Source organism: Gymnodraco acuticeps, unplaced genomic scaffold, assembly GCF_902827175.1.
Source record: "Gymnodraco acuticeps unplaced genomic scaffold, fGymAcu1.1, whole genome shotgun sequence".
NCBI lineage: Eukaryota > Metazoa > Chordata > Actinopteri > Perciformes > Bathydraconidae > Gymnodraco > Gymnodraco acuticeps.
The window spans coordinates 1,433,438-1,451,625 of NW_022989977.1; the positions used below are offsets into that span (position 1 = coordinate 1,433,438).

The following is an 18,188-nucleotide window of genomic DNA, read 5'->3' on the forward strand; positions in this document are numbered from 1 at the left end:
TTCTGTACATCTGGATTTATTTTACCCATGAACAGATACAATTAAAAAAGTGATTTGTTGTTTTCATTGTCCCCATTAACTGTGCTGCAGTGCAGTTTCCTTACAGGGACCACAGGGGGCAGTATGGTCCTGACTTTCGAATGAAGACGAGCAGACCGCTAACATACTCAAGGCTCAGAAATTACAAAACTAGCAGCTTCAGTGAAAAGTACACAACACTTTAATAGACCAACAAAAACATAACGAAATCTGAATAAATGGTCCAGGTTACATTGGTAGTGTATGTCAAATTCCAAGATATGAGAGAAATTGGCACATTAAGAGTAGGCACATGAGTTCTTACAGTAAACAGGCTGCCTGCTTTGTTACATACATTAGATATTTTATACAATTAAACATTCTTCTGTTTCATGGAATGTAAATTTTTGAGGAACAAATGTCATTAAAGTTGTATTTATAAGTCTCATTCGCTTTGCCATCTATGACAAAAAACCACTGTATGTGTAGCTTTTTTTTTGCTAAGCTGTCGACTATCCTTTTCCTAATGTTGCAAGTGTTTTATTAGTATCATTTCCGAGGTACATAGGCACAGAACTAATGTATGACTATCTATGATAAGACAATATCCTACACAGATGCATTTTAAAATATGTTGTTTGTGTTAAAGGAAAAAAATGGTTTGGAGAACACATGTTGATATAGAACTCAAAAGTACAAAGTATATTTTATCATTGATTTAGATCGCCATCATTTTGAACAATATCCAGTCAAACCAATAACTGCAGATATGTGACCTTGGTTTAAAACTTTGCATTTAGAAAATGTGTGAAAGAATGAAATGGTGTTGATAGTGTAAAACAACTAAGCAGATCTCCAGCCAAAACATTTACCAAAAGTGGTCAAGGAAAAGTTACACCGTAAACACTGACACTGTTGAGCGAAAGGCTCTTAATATTAGTTACACCGTTTGGGAAACATGTTTTATTTCATTCTTGCTGAGAGTTGGTTGAGTAGATTGATACCACAAGCTTAGCTTAGTTACTGTCAGTATAAAGACTGGAAACAGAGAGAAACAGCTAGTCTGGGCCTGACAATACAAAAACCTCCAATCAGTACCTCAATAATTAATGTCTAGTTTGTTCTTTTTAATAGATGTGTACAAAGATGGGAAAACAAAAAAGGTGTGTTTTTTTTAAAGGTCACATGCAGGACTTTTTCTTGAGTGAGGGCAGGGACGTCCTAGAGTCACTGAGGGGTCAAAGGGTACCAGCGTCACTCACAATTTAATATAAAGCGCTCTAAATGAGCCCTTTGCCATTGTATTTGAATAAACTCTGAACTCTGAGTATATAATGAGCGCATTATATAGGGCTCAAAAAACACGTGTAGCGATTGCAGACAATCCCACAATGCAATGTATCCTATTTTACCTATAACTTCTGTTGTGCTACAATCATTTTGCTGATTTGAATTGTTTGATCACTTAAACAGTTTTGTAGTAACTATGTGACTGAGAGCTCAATGCACAGCATATTAGGAAAACATGTGCAAATAGATAGTTAACAAGCAAATTAAGAAACCTCTTTACAACTGAAAACTACAAATCGCACAATATTTATAATACAATAATATCTGCAATACCTTCTTAATCATACCATCACTCAATATATTTTAGCTAATTTCCAACACTAAATTCAATAACTTCATAAACCTCAAACTATCATGTGCATGTGTTTCCTTTATTAGCAGTACATTCTGCTCTCAGGTCCATCTTCAGCTTATTTAGTTTTGTTCAAAGCTAAGCAGTTCTCTGTATTTACTATTTTCCTATATCAAGTCGGCATATATATATATATATATATATACACATATTTGTGATTTTTGTTAATGTAAGATATGAACATTCAACTCTGAGAAAAAACGTTTTTGCTTTTAAACTGTTCCCTTTTGTGCGGATAAATCTGCTCGTTTTCTTCAAACATGTTTAGAGAGTTAGTCCAGAGCTTTCTTTGTACACGTGTACAACCAACAAGTAGGCGTTTTAAATCCATTTGTTTAATAATTTGCTACACTAAAGCTAAAGCCGTTGTTACTTAATGAGGTAAAAATTAATCCATGTGATAACTCATGCAAATATAAATACAGTAGAAACCAGTGTGATTTCCAGTGGTTATGAGGTGTCTGTCAGAAGGGGTTAAAAGAATGAAAATGTGATACAAATGAATACATTACTGCATCATTCTCTTTTCCCCCTTTGAAGCACAAATTAGCTCTTCGTTCATCAGCGTAGTCGTTAGTGTAACAACTGAATCTCTTCTTCAGACAAACACAAGTGGAGCGTTTGCAAACCGATCTGTGAAACTGAGGTAAGACACTATAACCACCTGGACTGCATCTTTAGTTTATATTGTTAGCGTTTTCTGAGTACGGGAGCCAATGTTCTTGCAGTGACTTCAAAGTAAGAAGTCATGTGCTGAGAGCAGTCGGTGTGTGTGTGTGCTGGCTGGTGTTCGGCTCCTCTCTGATCTCCTCACAGTTTTTCTCCAGATCCTCCAGCATCTCCTCGATCAGAGGTGGCATGGAGCCCGGGATCTCCAGCTTTAAAGTCACCACCCTCTCAGCGCCTGTGGAAATGGAAATGTTTTTTACATAGCACACATACTGACAGATACTTTTGTGCAGGTTTTTCCTGCTGTGTTAACATGTTGCCTCTTTGTCATGTGATAAACCAATATGGATGCGCCTGCTGCTGTGGTTTGAATTTAGTAATTTAGTCTTTTAGACTGTGACTCCTCACTCCATGAAACACATGACCTTTCTAGTAAACAAACAACCTGCACTGTGCTTGCACATCTTCCCCCCTTCACCTATATTGAAATCTCCTTCATGAATCTGCTAGCCTTTGCTTGGCAGTTAGTTGAGAACAGCCTATCAGAGAACAGCGGCTCCTTTTATAAAGACAATATTCTAATCATGTTGTCGTATTGTTGGATAAAGCGCCATTACGCTGACGACACAGGTTGCTGATGTCGGCCCCTCTGGAATTAACATGAGTGTGTCATAATGATACACTTCTTTTAGCATCGAATCAAAACTCTTTATGACCCTACACTGGGCCAGACGAGCAAAACAGTATAGTGACCCAAATATACTACCATCGCAGATCTTAGTATTTAAGTTATTACTGTGTATCATTGAAATCATAGGAGACGAAAAAATTATGATAATTTAGCAGTGCAATGCTGACCTTTGGCGCTGATGCTGCGCAGGTCTGTGATCTTCATGAGGGCTTTAGGGAACATCAGGGGCATGCTGGGCCGCCGTTTACGGGAGTAAATCTTCAGCGCCTCCAGCAGCGGCTCCTGCAGCACCTCCACCTTAGACGGCTCCTCCAGATCCTGTCGGTCTGTTCAGACAAACAGGAAAGACAGATGTTAAACGAAACTTACAATAGCTTAGATGTATTCTTTTACTCTGTAGGAGCTAGGCTGTATTCTCCTCTGAGCTTCAGTACCTCCAGAGACGAGACAGATGGCGCTGAGAAGGCCGCTCTCCGTGTCGTCCATCTGCAGGGGCAGCAGCTGGCCCGCAAACGTGAAAACCTGATCTGTCAGCGGTCCAAATCCAGCGTTATGGATCTGAGTGCGGGTCAGGGTCAGCCCGTCGGAGAAGGTCATGGTGTCCTGGCCCGGAGTGTAGCGAGTACAAATCCTCAGGATCTGAATGGAAGAAGGTAAGAGCAAGAAAGAGGAAGGAAAGAAGAAAAACTGATTATATAAATGTGTATGTGTTCAACAGTGGAACAAGTATCAGGTAGCAATGCATTGATCGCTATGATGAAACATGACAGGTATTGTGATGAGACAAGCTTCAAAGGCTTTAAAAAACATTCAAATTACTTCTAGCTTGGAGTCATGTTTGCTTCTGCATCACATTCATTCGTATATTTTTTCCAGGATTAATAGCAAATCAAATCAGCGAACAGCAGATTAATTTAAGCGGCTATGCTCCACCCAGTAGATGTCACCTTGACAAATACACCATTTCTTAATCTGTTTGTTTTAGAAAATAATGTTTGAGCCCTTTTCAACCACTGAAAAAGAACTATGCTTGTGTATCTAATTTATTTTGTATATTGTTTAATTTATTACATTCTGTCATTCTGTTTTACTTAAACAGAAATAAAACAAGTCTTCAAGACTCCACCTAACAACCTTTGTTAGCATATTCCTGTTTTTTGTCTTCAGGTTGTGTATTAATCAGTCATTCCAGAAGGTTCCTAATTCAGGCATGGCCATTCAAACATAAAACGTAGCTCAATTAATGAATTTGTATTACTGTGCAACGCCCCTGATAAATAACATTAAATACAAATCATGGAAGCATGCATGGCACACTGGATATGTTGTGTTTTGTTGCAGGATGACTTATTCTGTGTTTACAGTGATGCACGGTGCCAGGGACAGAGTTACAAACATGTAGAGCAAACGAGGAGAACACGAGAAGTGCCAGAATAAAACATTTGTGAAAATGAAACTCTGCAGAGCTAGAGATGTTACATGGAATTCCCCCGATGCTGAAAGTCAGTGTCAGAGTAAAAGATCAGGGCGGTGGTGAGGGTGACAAAGCGAATAAGCAGTGCATAATGGAGGGAGGATAAGAAGGAATGAAACATGTGACACAGTCTAAAGGGCCGCAGTCTGCCAGGTGGCCTGTCAGTCTGTGTTTGGCATGTCAGCTGATGCCTCGAGTCATAATCCACAGAAGGTGTAAAGGAGCAGAAGGAGCTGTGTATATGTGAACATGTGCAGAAAGAGAAATTCAGGTCACTCAGTTCAAGCACATCTTTTGTGGGTGTGAGTTAAACAAAACTATGAACAGCTCTCTGTTATAGGAAGTTATTGTTAGGTGTACCAGGATGTCCAGGCATGCAGTTTTTAGCAGAGTGATCTGGTCAGCGATGGTCAGGCCGGTGAATCCAGGCACTCGCTTGGCAAACTCCACCACCTTGATGATGCACTTGGTGGCGAGCTCGCTGAACTTGTCCCACAGCCCGAGGTCCAGCTGGATCCTGTGGTCGCAGCTGGAGTTCTGGATTAACGACAAAAAAATATGTTTGTTGTTAAAGGGAAGATGTAGGATTCAGGAACCCAACTTAAAGGCGTTAAAAGACATGATGTTAATAGAAATATAATTCCAAATGACTTTCAAAACATGCTGTTTTCATTGCTTGATAATGGTATGTGGTCTTTTCTAAATACATCTACAGTTGAGTAAATTAGATGAAGATAGACAAAGAAATAGAGGAGGTTTTATTGATTTTATTTTTCTTAAAACTGATGCAAGCTAAACTAAAACAGTTTAAGCCATACAACCAACATAATGAGTTGAAAGATACCACAGTCAGGTGATAATTCACTAAGGGTCCCGCCAGCAATATCCTTAACATAAACATAGTCATTTCAAATATTGTAAAAAACTTACAATGAATGAAATGACATACAATTTAAATGTTTTTGTTTAACTAACCTCTACACGTGGTATTAAAGATAACAAATCATTTTGAGGGATTTATTATAGCCATTTAGCATTTGACAAGACTCAGAGCTATACTGATATACTGACGTTTTTTAATCCTTCTGTACTTCCTGTTTTCACGTCCAACGTTCTCTCAGTTCTACGGAATTGTCGAACCACAAACATGTGATGTGAAAACCATTCATTTATTTGTAAAGAGGGCACACCCAGACACATTATACCAGATGGATCACTGTGTTGTGCAACGGCAGGGAGTTTTGTGTTTTTCTCATGAAGCGAGGTGGGGTTATTCCGGTTGTGTGACCCAGTTTGCATGAACATTGTGATTTGTTTTGTGCTTATTGTTCCATGAGATATCTTATGCTTTAAAATACATATTGCATGAGACCAAACATGTCCTTACGCAAATACTGACTAACACAATTTGACTTTTGGGGCGGCTTAAAACAATGCCGCAAAGTTCTGATTATTTAGAGCCTATTTTAGTCAGTGATGCTGAACAAGCCAGAATGGGAAATTTGTCAACAGGAAAAACAAAAAATTCAACATGACAAGAAAACAGTTGCCAACATTGCCATTTGTGTTTAAATTGAGCAATAACTTCAAGGAAATCAACTTCCTCTCAACTATATCCTATCTTAAATACATTGTGTTTATTTTCTTTAATATTAATACCAAACTATATTCCTATTTTAGGGTAACCTAAGATTATTTTTAGAAAATGACTGACCCATAGAATAAAGTGTTGTGAAATCTTCTGTCAAAAATGAACTACCATACTTAGACTTGCTAATCCTTAAAATGCATACCTTAATTAAAGAACCCACTGGACATATTTTCCCTTTCTGCTAATGTAATTTGAACAGTCAGGTCTGGTGTGTTGACTCACTGTGGTGTATTTCCCCAGCTGGCAGAGAGAGGGGAAGGTCTCTCTGTGAGCTCTGCAGATCTTCTCCACAATCAGGCCGAGCTCCGCCGTCAGCTCGTATGTCTCCATGATGGTCATCTTCACCGCCTCCTTCTTCCCCTTCCGGGTGCTCCTGTCGTTTCTCACTGCTGAGGAAAAGAACCACGCAGATTATAAGACATTTAAAAAAATAACTAAAAGGCATAATAACAGTTCAAACAATTTTACACTGATGAATGATATTCAACCCTTTCAAAACACTTCTTCTTTATAAGAAAAAAACATTGTTGAAAGTAATGACAACAAGTGATATGCACAACATTCGTAAAAAATACATATAAACATCATGTGAAATAATAAGAAAAGATAGAAGTATTTAATCGCTCACAGTAGAGTGAAACATTTCCATCTCAGTTTCTCAAGTCCAGGGTGATGTCTTAATGTATTATCTTGTATATAAAATATAAAAAAGTGAAAGGAAGGAAATCTCCAAATGTAACAAGCTGAAAACAGCATTTCCTGCCATTTGTGTTTCATTTGCCAAAACATTTTCCTGTCCATCAACTAATTGATTAATTCAACTCATCATTGCATCATCCATCTTTTATAGAGACAACACGTTTCTGTAAATTATACTGAATTGCTTTTATGCTGCCAAATTTTGACCTAAAATATGGCAGGACACTAAATAGCAACTGTGTCAAAGAACACACCAAATAACATATATTAAGTATACCAAAAAGTGTATATAAAAGCTGTAAATCTTTCTAAAGATCACATTTACTTTGTAAATGGGTCCTTTAAGTACGAACGACCAGACCAGGTTGTGTGAATTTAGTGGAATGTGTAAAAAAAAAACTCTTTCTCTGGTTGAAAAATCAGCTGGCAGTAAACTGTGTGGATTAAGGGTTTCTCGAGGGAGCATGTGAAGCAGGCAAACACAGCGTAACTAGGTTAGTCTTTCATAACCACTCCACTAACGGTGTGAACACGTTTCAGCGAGTCCCGATGACTTGGCTCAGGCAGCCACACACATGTCAGATATCTCAGGATTATGCAACACCTCCGTCTCTGCCTCCCTCGCCACTTCCCCCTCTTCATCTCCAAATGCCCTACATTCAGTCATCATTGTGTAAACACTCCAAGAGCGATCACATTACACACTGGCTGTAGACCGAAGCAGTTACATAGCATCCACCTGCCTGCTACATGTGATGTATTTATGTAACGTGAGTGTGGAGCGGCAACAACAGACAATGTGGATGGGAGGATCCTTCACTGCTGCCCTATCGCTGCCTTCCCCCACATAACACACTCTGTTATCTAGGTCGATTACTTTGTTTCTTTGTGCACTCGAGGCACTGCTGGAGCTCGAGTTCACTGAGAGCTTCTTAGTGAGTTATTTAAAAATGAATACTTTAAAAGGTCTTTTCAAATTCTAAATCAATATTCCAATGCTGAGAAGATTTTTGTAAGGTCTCTATTTATTCTGTTTTAATCCAGTATTAAAGATTAGGCTTGTTTTATAGAATCAGTATCATATTATTTGTAAAATAAGATTTCAGTATGGTCTGTGCAGGCTTGTTTCCTAATCGTGTTATCCAAACATCTGAAGTAGATTTACAGTGTTTTTAAGCAGAGTGCAAATGTATAAAAAAAGAAGATAAATGGTATAATTTCCCAGATAAGGCTGATAAAGGTGCTTGATTTAAAAAATGATGTATTAGTTGGTGTCCAAAAAGATAAGAGTATTGATATGTGAGATATTAGGCTGCGATCTTTGATTGAAATTGGCAAATGAACCTTTTAAGATTTTTTTTACCCTATCTAACAATAGAAAATGTATTTAATCATTTAACCAGGTTGCAGTAGCTGGACTTTGGCTTTACCACTGTAACAGAATACATCGACAGGCTGTGAGTGAGGCGGTAACAAGATCATTGTCTAATGAAAAATTAAACCTGTTTTATACACTATACAGCAGCATTCATCAGCAGATTGCAGCATATCCTGCCAAATGTGTACATGAAATAAATATACAATGTAAGTCTAGTGGAATTTACTGGTGTTACCTCAGTAAAATATTTTAATTGATAAATAATCCAGGTATTATCTCAAAATGGCCTTAATCAGCTTGATAACATTGTGTCATAATTTATTTATCCCACATTGACTTTGGTATCTGAACACTCAGAGTTGAAAGTGCTAAGAGAGATTTCAGTGAGTTAATCAAGCTGTGATAGTGGGGGGTGAAGGGTCAGTGGGGAGTATATACACCCTATAGTGTACATCTCAAAATGTGAATTGACCTCTAAAGCGACATCCTCTGAAAACAGATCAGCTGATATTTGTCACACCACACTAAGAGATGGATTTTGTAAACGTTAGTCGGTAAAAGTAAGATGTGTGTGTAGATTGTAATTTAGATAGCTAGATTGATTCAAGAGGCCCTATTACTAGTCTACTATCCCATCATTCAAGGGTGGTTTTCACTAGAAGTCATGTTTTTGTTTTTGGACGGACACTATAATTTACATTTTTTTTACTATGTTCAATCTGAATTTACTTTAAAATAAAAAATAATCTATATTGATTCTGACTTTTCTACATCCAACTCACAGGTTTATCATTACTTTGAGAAAAAAGATTATTGATTTATCCCTTTTAGAAGTGAAGATATAGTCATTTGTTCTGGGAATGTCATTTTCGAGCCTTAACAGCCTGAATCCTACTTAAAGGACAGAAACAACTTTGTTTCTATAGGTAAATACACATCTGAGTTGACAAATATGACATGTGGGGTTCCTCAAGGCTCCATCTTGGGGCCTCTTCTCTTTAACATCTACATGCTACCACTGGCTCAGATAATGAAGAACAACAAAATAAGTTACCATAGCTATGCAGATGACACACAAATTTACGTGACAATTTCACCAGGAGACTATGCTCCAATTCAAACACTGAGTAAGTGCATTGAACAAATCAATGACTGGATGTGTCAGAACTTTCTCCAATTAAACAAAGATAAAACTGAGGTAATGGTTTTTGGAGCCAAGGCAGAACGTATAAAAGTTAGCGCTGAGCTTCAGTCTGCAATGTTCAAAACAACAGATAAAGCCAGAAATCTAGGTGTAGTCATGGACTCTGACCTGAGTTTCAACAGTCACATTAAAACAGTTACTAAATCAGCTTGCTATCACCTAAAGAACATATCTAGGATTAAAAGACTAATGTCACAGCAGGATTTGGAAAAACTTGTCCATGCTTTTATCTTCAGTAGACTCGACTACTGCAATGGTGTCTTCACAGGTCTCACTAATAAATCTATTAGAAAGCTGCAGCTAATTCAGAACGCTGCTGCTCGAGTCCTCACTAACACTAAGAAAGTGGATCACATCACTCCTGTTCTGAAGTCTTTACACTGGCTTCCTGTGTGTCAAAGAATAGATTTCAAAATACTGCTGCTGGTTTATAAAGCACTGAATGGTTTAGGCCCAAAATACATTTCTGACCTCCTGCTAAATTATGAACCATCCAGATCTCTCAGGTCTTCAGGGACTGGTCAGCTTTCTGTCCCCAGAGTCAGAACTAAACATGGTAAAGCAGCGTTCAGTTATTATGCTCCAAATCTCTGGAACAAACTCCCAGAAACCTGCAGGTCCGCTGCAACTCTGACTACTTTTAAATCCAGGCTGAAGACTTTTCTTTTTGTCGCTGCTTTTAATTGAACTATTCTTATCTTAGACTGCACTGTAACTTTTATCCATGTACTTTTTTTCTTTTAATGTTTAATTGACTGCCATGTATTTTTTTCTTTTAATGTTTATTTTATTAGCTTTTCTTTTTAATGACTGATTTTAAATGCCATTTTCTTAATCTCTTTCATTTTTTGTAAAGCACTTTGAATTGCCTTGTGTTGAAAAGTGCTATATAAATAAACTTGCCTTGCCTTGCCTTGCCTAACAGGTTAAAAAGTGTGTATTCGGACCATAGCTATCTCCGCGTCGCTTCCCACGATGCAGTTCGGCGAAAAGTGACGTCACCTCATTCAAAGTGAATGGTGAAGCGTCAACGCACGCCGCTGTGTGGACGGGCCGTTAGATGCAGATGCCCTGAAGAGGGATTACCCTTCCTGGTCAGCTCACTCTCATTGGCTATTGAGGGTTTCTTATCAATATTACATCTCTGTTTCTGTTCACAATACACAATTTAAAATCAGGGAGACTCCAGTGCGGTCTGTAAAATTAGGCTTATGTCTGTAAACCCCTCATACTGCAGGATCATTTGAGCAGATAATCTGTTCAGACCAGCCTCAAATCAGTAAAAGATTATTGATTTATCCCTTTTAGAAGTGAAGATATAGTCATTTGTTCTGGGAATGTCATTTTTGAGCCTGAGGCCTGAAAAACAGGCTCAGGGCTTAACAGGTTAAAAAGTGTGTATTCGGACCATAGCTATTTTTTTCTGTACAGGTAAATATGTATTTCTTGCACATGAATCAGGTTTTTAACATGCAAGACACAAGTGATAAACCTGAGTTGATCATTTACATTTGTGACTGACTGACCTTAGAGTCACCTCTATTATCTTCTTCACTCTAATCAATGACATCTACTATCCATTGTCCACCATCTACCTTCTACCCTGTCCTTGAAGGAGTCATTTGCAGTGAATGTATTCACATTTTGTAAGACAAGATAAATCCTTCTTGTGTTTTCTGCATGAGAGGGGGTCAAGGAGGATGTGTCCTTCTGAGAGTGGATCAGACACTTACACTCCTTGGACATTCCCGCTGCAAAGCACCTCTGCAGCCGACAGTACTGACAGCGGTTCCTGGTGATCTTGTTGATGATGCAGTTTCGGTCTCGATGGCAGGTGTACACCATGTTCTTCTGCACGCTGCGGCGGAAGAAGCCCTGCAGAGTAAACAACGAGTAAAGAGAAGATATACATTTTTGGGATAGTGGTGGTCTAATGCAGTGGTTCTCAAATGGGGGTACGCGGACCACTAAAATCAATTTTAGGAAAAGTAACGAAGTTTGAGCAGTGTGGGTTTTATATTAACAGAGTTACACATATTTCAAAACGCGAAGTGTAATAACTGCAGTGGCCTTCCTGTCACTGAGAATAACAAAGGTCCTCAATGAAGCACAAGCCCATGTTTCTCACTAAATTGTAAGTACTTAAAAAGATCAGTTCAATGCAACTAATAGTGTTATTGCATGATGTTAAAATTGGTTTGCCATGAATTTAGTGATGGATTGTAAACATTTGAAATGTATCATAAGTGTTTCTCAGTTACAAGGTTGTTGTTTTAATAAATCAGACACTGATGGTGCAGCGCTGTACTGTACCTCTTTATATGGGCATTTCTTCCCTAACAAATAGTTTTTGCGCTGATCAGGGGGTACTTGGCTGAATTTTTCTTTCAAAGGGGGTACACTATTGAAAAAAGTTTGAGAATCACTGGTCTAATGGATAGTTAGGTGGGGTGAAGATCGGAAGGTTGTGAGTTAAAATCCCGCCAGGAACACCACCACTAGTGTGCCCTTGAGTAAGGCACTTAGCCCCTAGTTACTCCAGAGAGAATTTCCCTGTAATTGGTAATTGTAAGTCGCTTTGGATAAAAGCGTCAGCTAAATGAAATGTAATGTAATAAATGATTAAGTGCATAGAGTATGAGAAAACTGCTGGGATAGTTTATTTCCTGACAAAACAGGAAAAAATGCATTTATACTTTATACTGTGACTCTGGGGACCAGAATACATCATGTGATAATAAGTAAAATATTTATATTTTAATGTATTTAATATATATATATATATATATATATATAGATATATATATATTATATAATATATATATATATATATTATATAATATATATATATATATATATTATATAATATCTATATATATATATATATATATATATTATATAATATCTATATATATATATTATATAATATCTATATATATATATATAGATATTATATAATATCTATATATAATGTATATATATATTATATATTTTAAGAAACCTCTAGAAGGATTTTATTGTAATTCTATCTCAACAAATTGGGACTAGACATTTCTGTTAAATGTGTAGCATGATTTGTTTTAAATTTGAGTCAGACTAAATCTTAATTTCTTTAAAAAAATAACACCTACAAACTACATAAATACAAATAAAGAATAACCAATATCTGAGTATTCACCATAGTGTGTAAATGTTGTCTCGAGGTCACTGTTAATGTAATGCTGACTGCTCACACACATTTTGTTATCCGGACTAAGTACAGGCTCTGTAATTGTTTTAGTGTTTTTTCAGAGCAAATATAGCAATCAATACTTTCCTGGTAAATTTATGATTTTACAGATTTAACAGATTAAAACAAATATTGAACTGTAACCTAGAATATTTGTTGAGCTTGGTTATGGACAGAAAAAGAGGAAATGCAGATGATGTTATCCACAACTTTTTCAATTGTACGCGTAGTCAACATTAGCTCTCTTCATTAGCATATTAGCGTAATATAAAAGCAGGTTAGCCAACATTGACAAGTTAAAATACAGGACATCTGGGGCATACCACTTACGGCCCGTCCACACAGCGGCGTATGTTGAAGCTTGCCGGCGGGCGTGTCTGAAACTCGACCAACAACCAATCACATGAATCTCCCGCCCCTGACACACAAGCAGCGGTTTGATTGGCTAGAGCTTGTACTGGCATATGATTCGATTGGCTGACGCTTCTGCCGAGGCGTCAAAAGTTGAACATTGCTCAACTTTTGCAGCGAGCCACGCAAGCAACGCTCCGCGTCGCTTCCCACAATGCAGTTTGGCGAAAAGTGACGTCACCTCATTCAAAGTGAATGGTGAAGCGTCAACGCACGCCGCTGTGTGGACGGGCCGTTAGATGCAGATGCCCTGAAGAGGAATTACCCTTCCTGGTCAGCTCACTCTCATTGGCTATTGAGGCTTTCTTATCAATATTACATCTCTGTTTCTGTTCACAATACACAATTTAAAATCAGGGAGACTCCAGTGCGGTCTGTAAAATTAGGATTATGTCTGTAAACCCCTCATACTGCAGGATCATTTGAGCAGATAATCTGTTCAGACCAGCCTCAAATCAGTAACACCCCAATGATTGTGGGGAGGTGCCAGTCATTTGCAAAATCTGACCCATTATCCTTCAGTGTGGGGCCATTACAATGCAACTGAACATAATAAAACGTGCATTTCATTCAATTCAACATGTTTCATCCCAAAATGATACAACAGCTTGATTAAGATAATGAAACACATTTGAAAAAAGAGAAACAGTGATTTATCTTTGTAATTGAAGATGTATGTGAACCTGAACATGTTACCTTGCAGCCCTCGCAGGCGCTGACGCCATAATGGTAGCCTGAGGATTTGTCTTGACACACAAAGCAGGGCTTGTAAGTGCGAGGGGGCGGCAGGGGGGAGGCAGGGCTGGCAAACAGGTCGTCTGAACTGGAGCTGGAGCTATGGCTTCCAACGGCTGCAAACACAATATGACAACATACAATTAATAGAAATGCAAAGAAATGTAAATGTTTAGTGTGAAGCTCGCTGAGGTTAGACTAGCCACCGCAAATGTCCATAGAAATCAAATGGTAGCTTACTGCGAACTGTAACCTGCAGCTCCCCGGTGTGGCTTTCTAGAGAGAGGTTTTCTCTACACTAACATCAGGTCAAAGTTCCACCAATACAGAAAATATATGAATTTTAACAAAACATATTTCATAATGCGTTCAACACGACTGAGCACGTTCATGCTTTTACTGAGCTAATGGCATTTTCTGTATATTTCAGGTAAATAAAAGTGCATTTGGCCAAAAAAAATAATCTCACTATCTCTTTTTGGGAAGGTAAATAAGCACAATTAAAAAATTCGCATTTTTGTTTGCTACATATAGTTGTCATTATATGTAACTCAATTTACATATAATGAAACATGCAATCAGGCAGAAAAGCTGGAGATCAACAGTCTTTGAAACATCACAGGGTGACCGAGTTGAGTCATCTTAGGTTGTTTATCGAGTGTATTCAATGTAGAACTTGCTTTCCATAACGTACACAGCTGCACCTTTTGTAGCACAGCTTTAACCTCAATGTTTCCAGTTGAATGTTTCATTTCACAACAGACCGGTGTACCCTCCCACTTTAAAACCACTTTTGAGAGGAGAATTGCTCCAGTCTGAGGGGCTCGCTCAGCCGCCCCGCTGGCTCCCTGATCACCTCCACCGCTGACAGAAAACGAAGAAAGCCGTTTTGAAAAGGGGGACAAAACGAGAAAAATTGCTCATCTACATCCACTCAAACCCGTGGCCTCTGATTGAACCTGGAATCAGCGGGTCAATCGAGGACACCCCCATCAGCCCGAGCGCTCTCCCAACCCAAAACAATGCAGGAGCATGCCACAAGCCCAGCTGACTGATGAGAGGGAGGGAGAAGAAACAGAAAGTGTGTGTGTGTGGGGGGGGCTGTGTGAGTAATTTGGTTAGGGGGAAGGGAGAAAGGTTGCCCCCATCCCAATTTAGCTGGTGTTATTTGATGGAAGTGACAATGCATTGTGTGAGTCAAACATTAGATCCACTAAAAAATGTTGCAACAGGGAGTAAATAGTTTGAAGCCTCAGAGATAAGGACATGGCAACATCAGTTACAGTTGAGTAAAAGCTTTTTTGGAGATGCTTCATACTGCTGAATGTTTTATGTGGTTAAACTACTATTTAGACAGAGGCTCTTCCTGTGCGTCTCGCTTACTACAACGGTTACAACCTTCATAAATCAAAATTCAATACAGAAATGTCCTGTTGCAGCCTTAACAACTTATTTTCTTGATTGTTCTCTTATCCTTCAATTCTATAAAAAGTTGTGAAATTTGCTCATTATAACTTCATTATAACCAAGTGCTTCTTTAAATTGCTTGCATGTCTAACCAACAATCCAAAACCTAAAGACGTTTCATTTAATGTCATGTCCGACAAAACAAGCGTCAAATCTTCAAATCTTCGTGTTTGAGCAGAATTAAGTACATTTTATGGTATCTTTTGCTTGAGGTAACCAAAGTGATAACACCTTTTTTAAATGCCAAATTAATGTATTAAACAAATCAATGCAGATTAGGTTATTTGTGAATGTATATTATTCATTTATTTCATGTTATTTGAAACATTTAAATAAAAAATGTGTTATAAATTCAAAAAACGAATTTGCATTTTGTTGTTTTGTACTTCGAGATGCATAAGCAGTATGTCTGTACGTTTAGGAGGTCCAAAGAGATACAATTATTTTGATTATTCATTATTATTTCACAAATGTTAAGAGTTAAGGCAAATAACTGAATTTACATAGCAGAACCTTTTACTTCTTTCATAACTCAGTCAATCTAGTAATGTCACATATAACCGGCATATATCAGTCAAAAGGGGCATTGTTCTGCAGAACAAGTACAGTTTGCTTCTTTTACTTCTGTTCAATATATTTTTAATGCAGAATTTATAATGAAGGACTTTTAATGTTGTTTTTGTTTTGACATTTGTTGTCCTGCGACTGAAGTAAAGGAAATAGTATTTCTTCCAACCACTGGCAGCAGTCTGGCTCTCCTATGACCTCCTGAGCCGGTGACCGTCCAGTGAACTCACATTGACCCAAAACTGACCGGCCCGTCCGAAACACAGACCACCACAACGTCACGATCTGCTCCGTGCACAGCACCCTGTTTACTGCTGAGTTTACTCCTGCCAGAGAAACTCCCCATAAAAACTCACACTTTATAGGTTGTTTAACTTGTACTTTAACTTCCCCTCTTTGGCACAAATAATCAGTGTGTAAAGCAATTCATAAATAGGTTGTAAAACAATATAAAGTTGTTGTTCTACTATGAAGACATATCTTCTTTTATTGCATCTGTGTTTGAACTGTATCTAACGTATTTGCAATGGATGCCGAAATGGTTGTAGTTATTAAAATAACATTAATAAACTCAAACCATTTATTATTTCTGCTTAAATTGTTAAATAGGGGGTTGAAATAAAATATTAAAGTAAAAGGTAAGGACCTTTAGACATGATTAGAGGAAATACTAACATTTCCAGTACAAATTAAAGCATTCATAAATTATTGGAAAAAATGCTAGACACAAAAGAGGTCATGAATCAAATAAATATTTGTAATATTCTTATAATTTTGTTTGATTTGTACTTGTTTTTGAGGCGAATTATGGTCTTGCAGCTCCTGTGTGTTAATTGAGATTGCTTCAAAAGCAAACCTAAATTCTACCTTAACTTTTAGCCTTTATTTGGATTAAAAGTATATTTGTTCATTTAAATGTTGCTTTGCTTTCATTGCATAATTGCTGCAATTTGATGTATCCCCTCTTATGTCTATCACTTATCATCGTATATTATCTTTGACAGTTTTTTTAATTTATTTTTACAATATTATTATTTTTTGTGTGCAATACTTTTAATGAATTGCAATACCTTGTATGAAATGTGCCATACAGAGACTGCAGTAGATGTATCTATGTCTGTATGTAAGCTATAAGATCAGTGCAGCCTGATGTTTTTAATTGCTATTCCAATGGGGAACACTATTGTTATAAATAAATATCCATATGCAACCCAGCAAGACTGATTACCAAAATCTAACATTTGTATGATCCATATACCTGTTGATAATATGTTTTGGATTTGCAGCTTTTTTTACATTTGTACACTTAACCACTTTGAACTGCAACTACTGCAGAATATGTTCCCCCAGGATAAATGAAATGTCCATCTTATTTTATCTTATCTTAACAACTGACCTTTAATGTAAATAACAGACCACAGTCACATAATCACTTGAATATTCAGTCGAAAATGAATAGATGCAGGACAAATATTTAGTTATTAGATGAAGTCTTATAAAGAGTAAATGTATGTATGTGTGGCAAAAATAATAGCACTATAATAGCATTTTTGAGGGCTCAAAATATAGGCAAGCACACATTGTGCAAACCCTCCTGTGAACCCAAACCCAAATATATGAAAACAGATTTTGGTCAACATTGCAAAAAAAATGGGACATGGTAACATGATATTTTAAGAGGCCATATATTCAGCAACACATCGCGGTTTTAAATGTTGACATCAGTTTTCACCTACATTGGGAGCACCGGTGCTGCTGCCAGTCCGCCTCGATCAGCTCCGGGAAGAAGGCTGCCAAATCCGGCTCCTGCTCCTGCAGCATGCACGATGCAGGGCTGGGGGTGGAGGAGGTGTACAAGTCCATGATTTCTCCGGGACCGAAAGCTTGAAATTCCACATAGTCAAACATGGTCTGGTTTCAGTCTCCTCGACGATCTGCGTGGAAATGTTGTCCGCATGTGCAATCCTAAACAGCAGCGCGGGCTTTTTCCTTTCCTATTTGGAGTTCGATGCAAACGTTGTTTTAAGAGTAAAACATGCCTGTGTTGCATTCAAAGGGGCGTGTGAGCGCTCAGAAACAAGACCTATATTTCCCACACACGGCCAGAAAGTGTTTGCATGTTGCACCGGAGAACGCATCCAGATCTGGCGGCTGTTTAGCATAACAAAGTTAGTCCCGGGACTTCTTTCCTCTTATCTCTTTTTCTTTATTGACGAATGTCTCAACTCAACCTGCTTCATACTAGTTATGTCAGAGCGAGCGATGGTGTTACCTAATGTATGCGAGTGAACTC

At 37.8% G+C, this 18,188-nt stretch overlaps 1 protein-coding gene across 2 annotated transcripts; it reads right to left on the reverse strand.

Annotated features, from left to right (window-relative positions):
• LOC117543299 (retinoic acid receptor beta-like) lies at window positions 1–18,188 on the reverse strand. 2 transcript variants are annotated; one of them, XM_034211478.1, is made up of 8 exons: window positions 17,632–18,188; window positions 13,823–13,977; window positions 11,220–11,361; window positions 6,428–6,591; window positions 4,915–5,091; window positions 3,515–3,719; window positions 3,248–3,406; window positions 1–2,624 (listed from the first exon to the last, which is right to left on the reverse strand). In XM_034211478.1, the coding sequence occupies exons 1-8, from the start codon at window positions 17,801–17,803 to the stop codon at window positions 2,467–2,469; spliced, it is 1,332 nt and encodes a 443-aa protein (XP_034067369.1). In that variant the 5' UTR covers window positions 17,804–18,188; the 3' UTR covers window positions 1–2,466. The 2 variants fall into 2 exon arrangements, with proteins under 2 accessions (XP_034067369.1, XP_034067367.1); XM_034211476.1 differs by having other exon boundaries at window positions 6,428–6,594.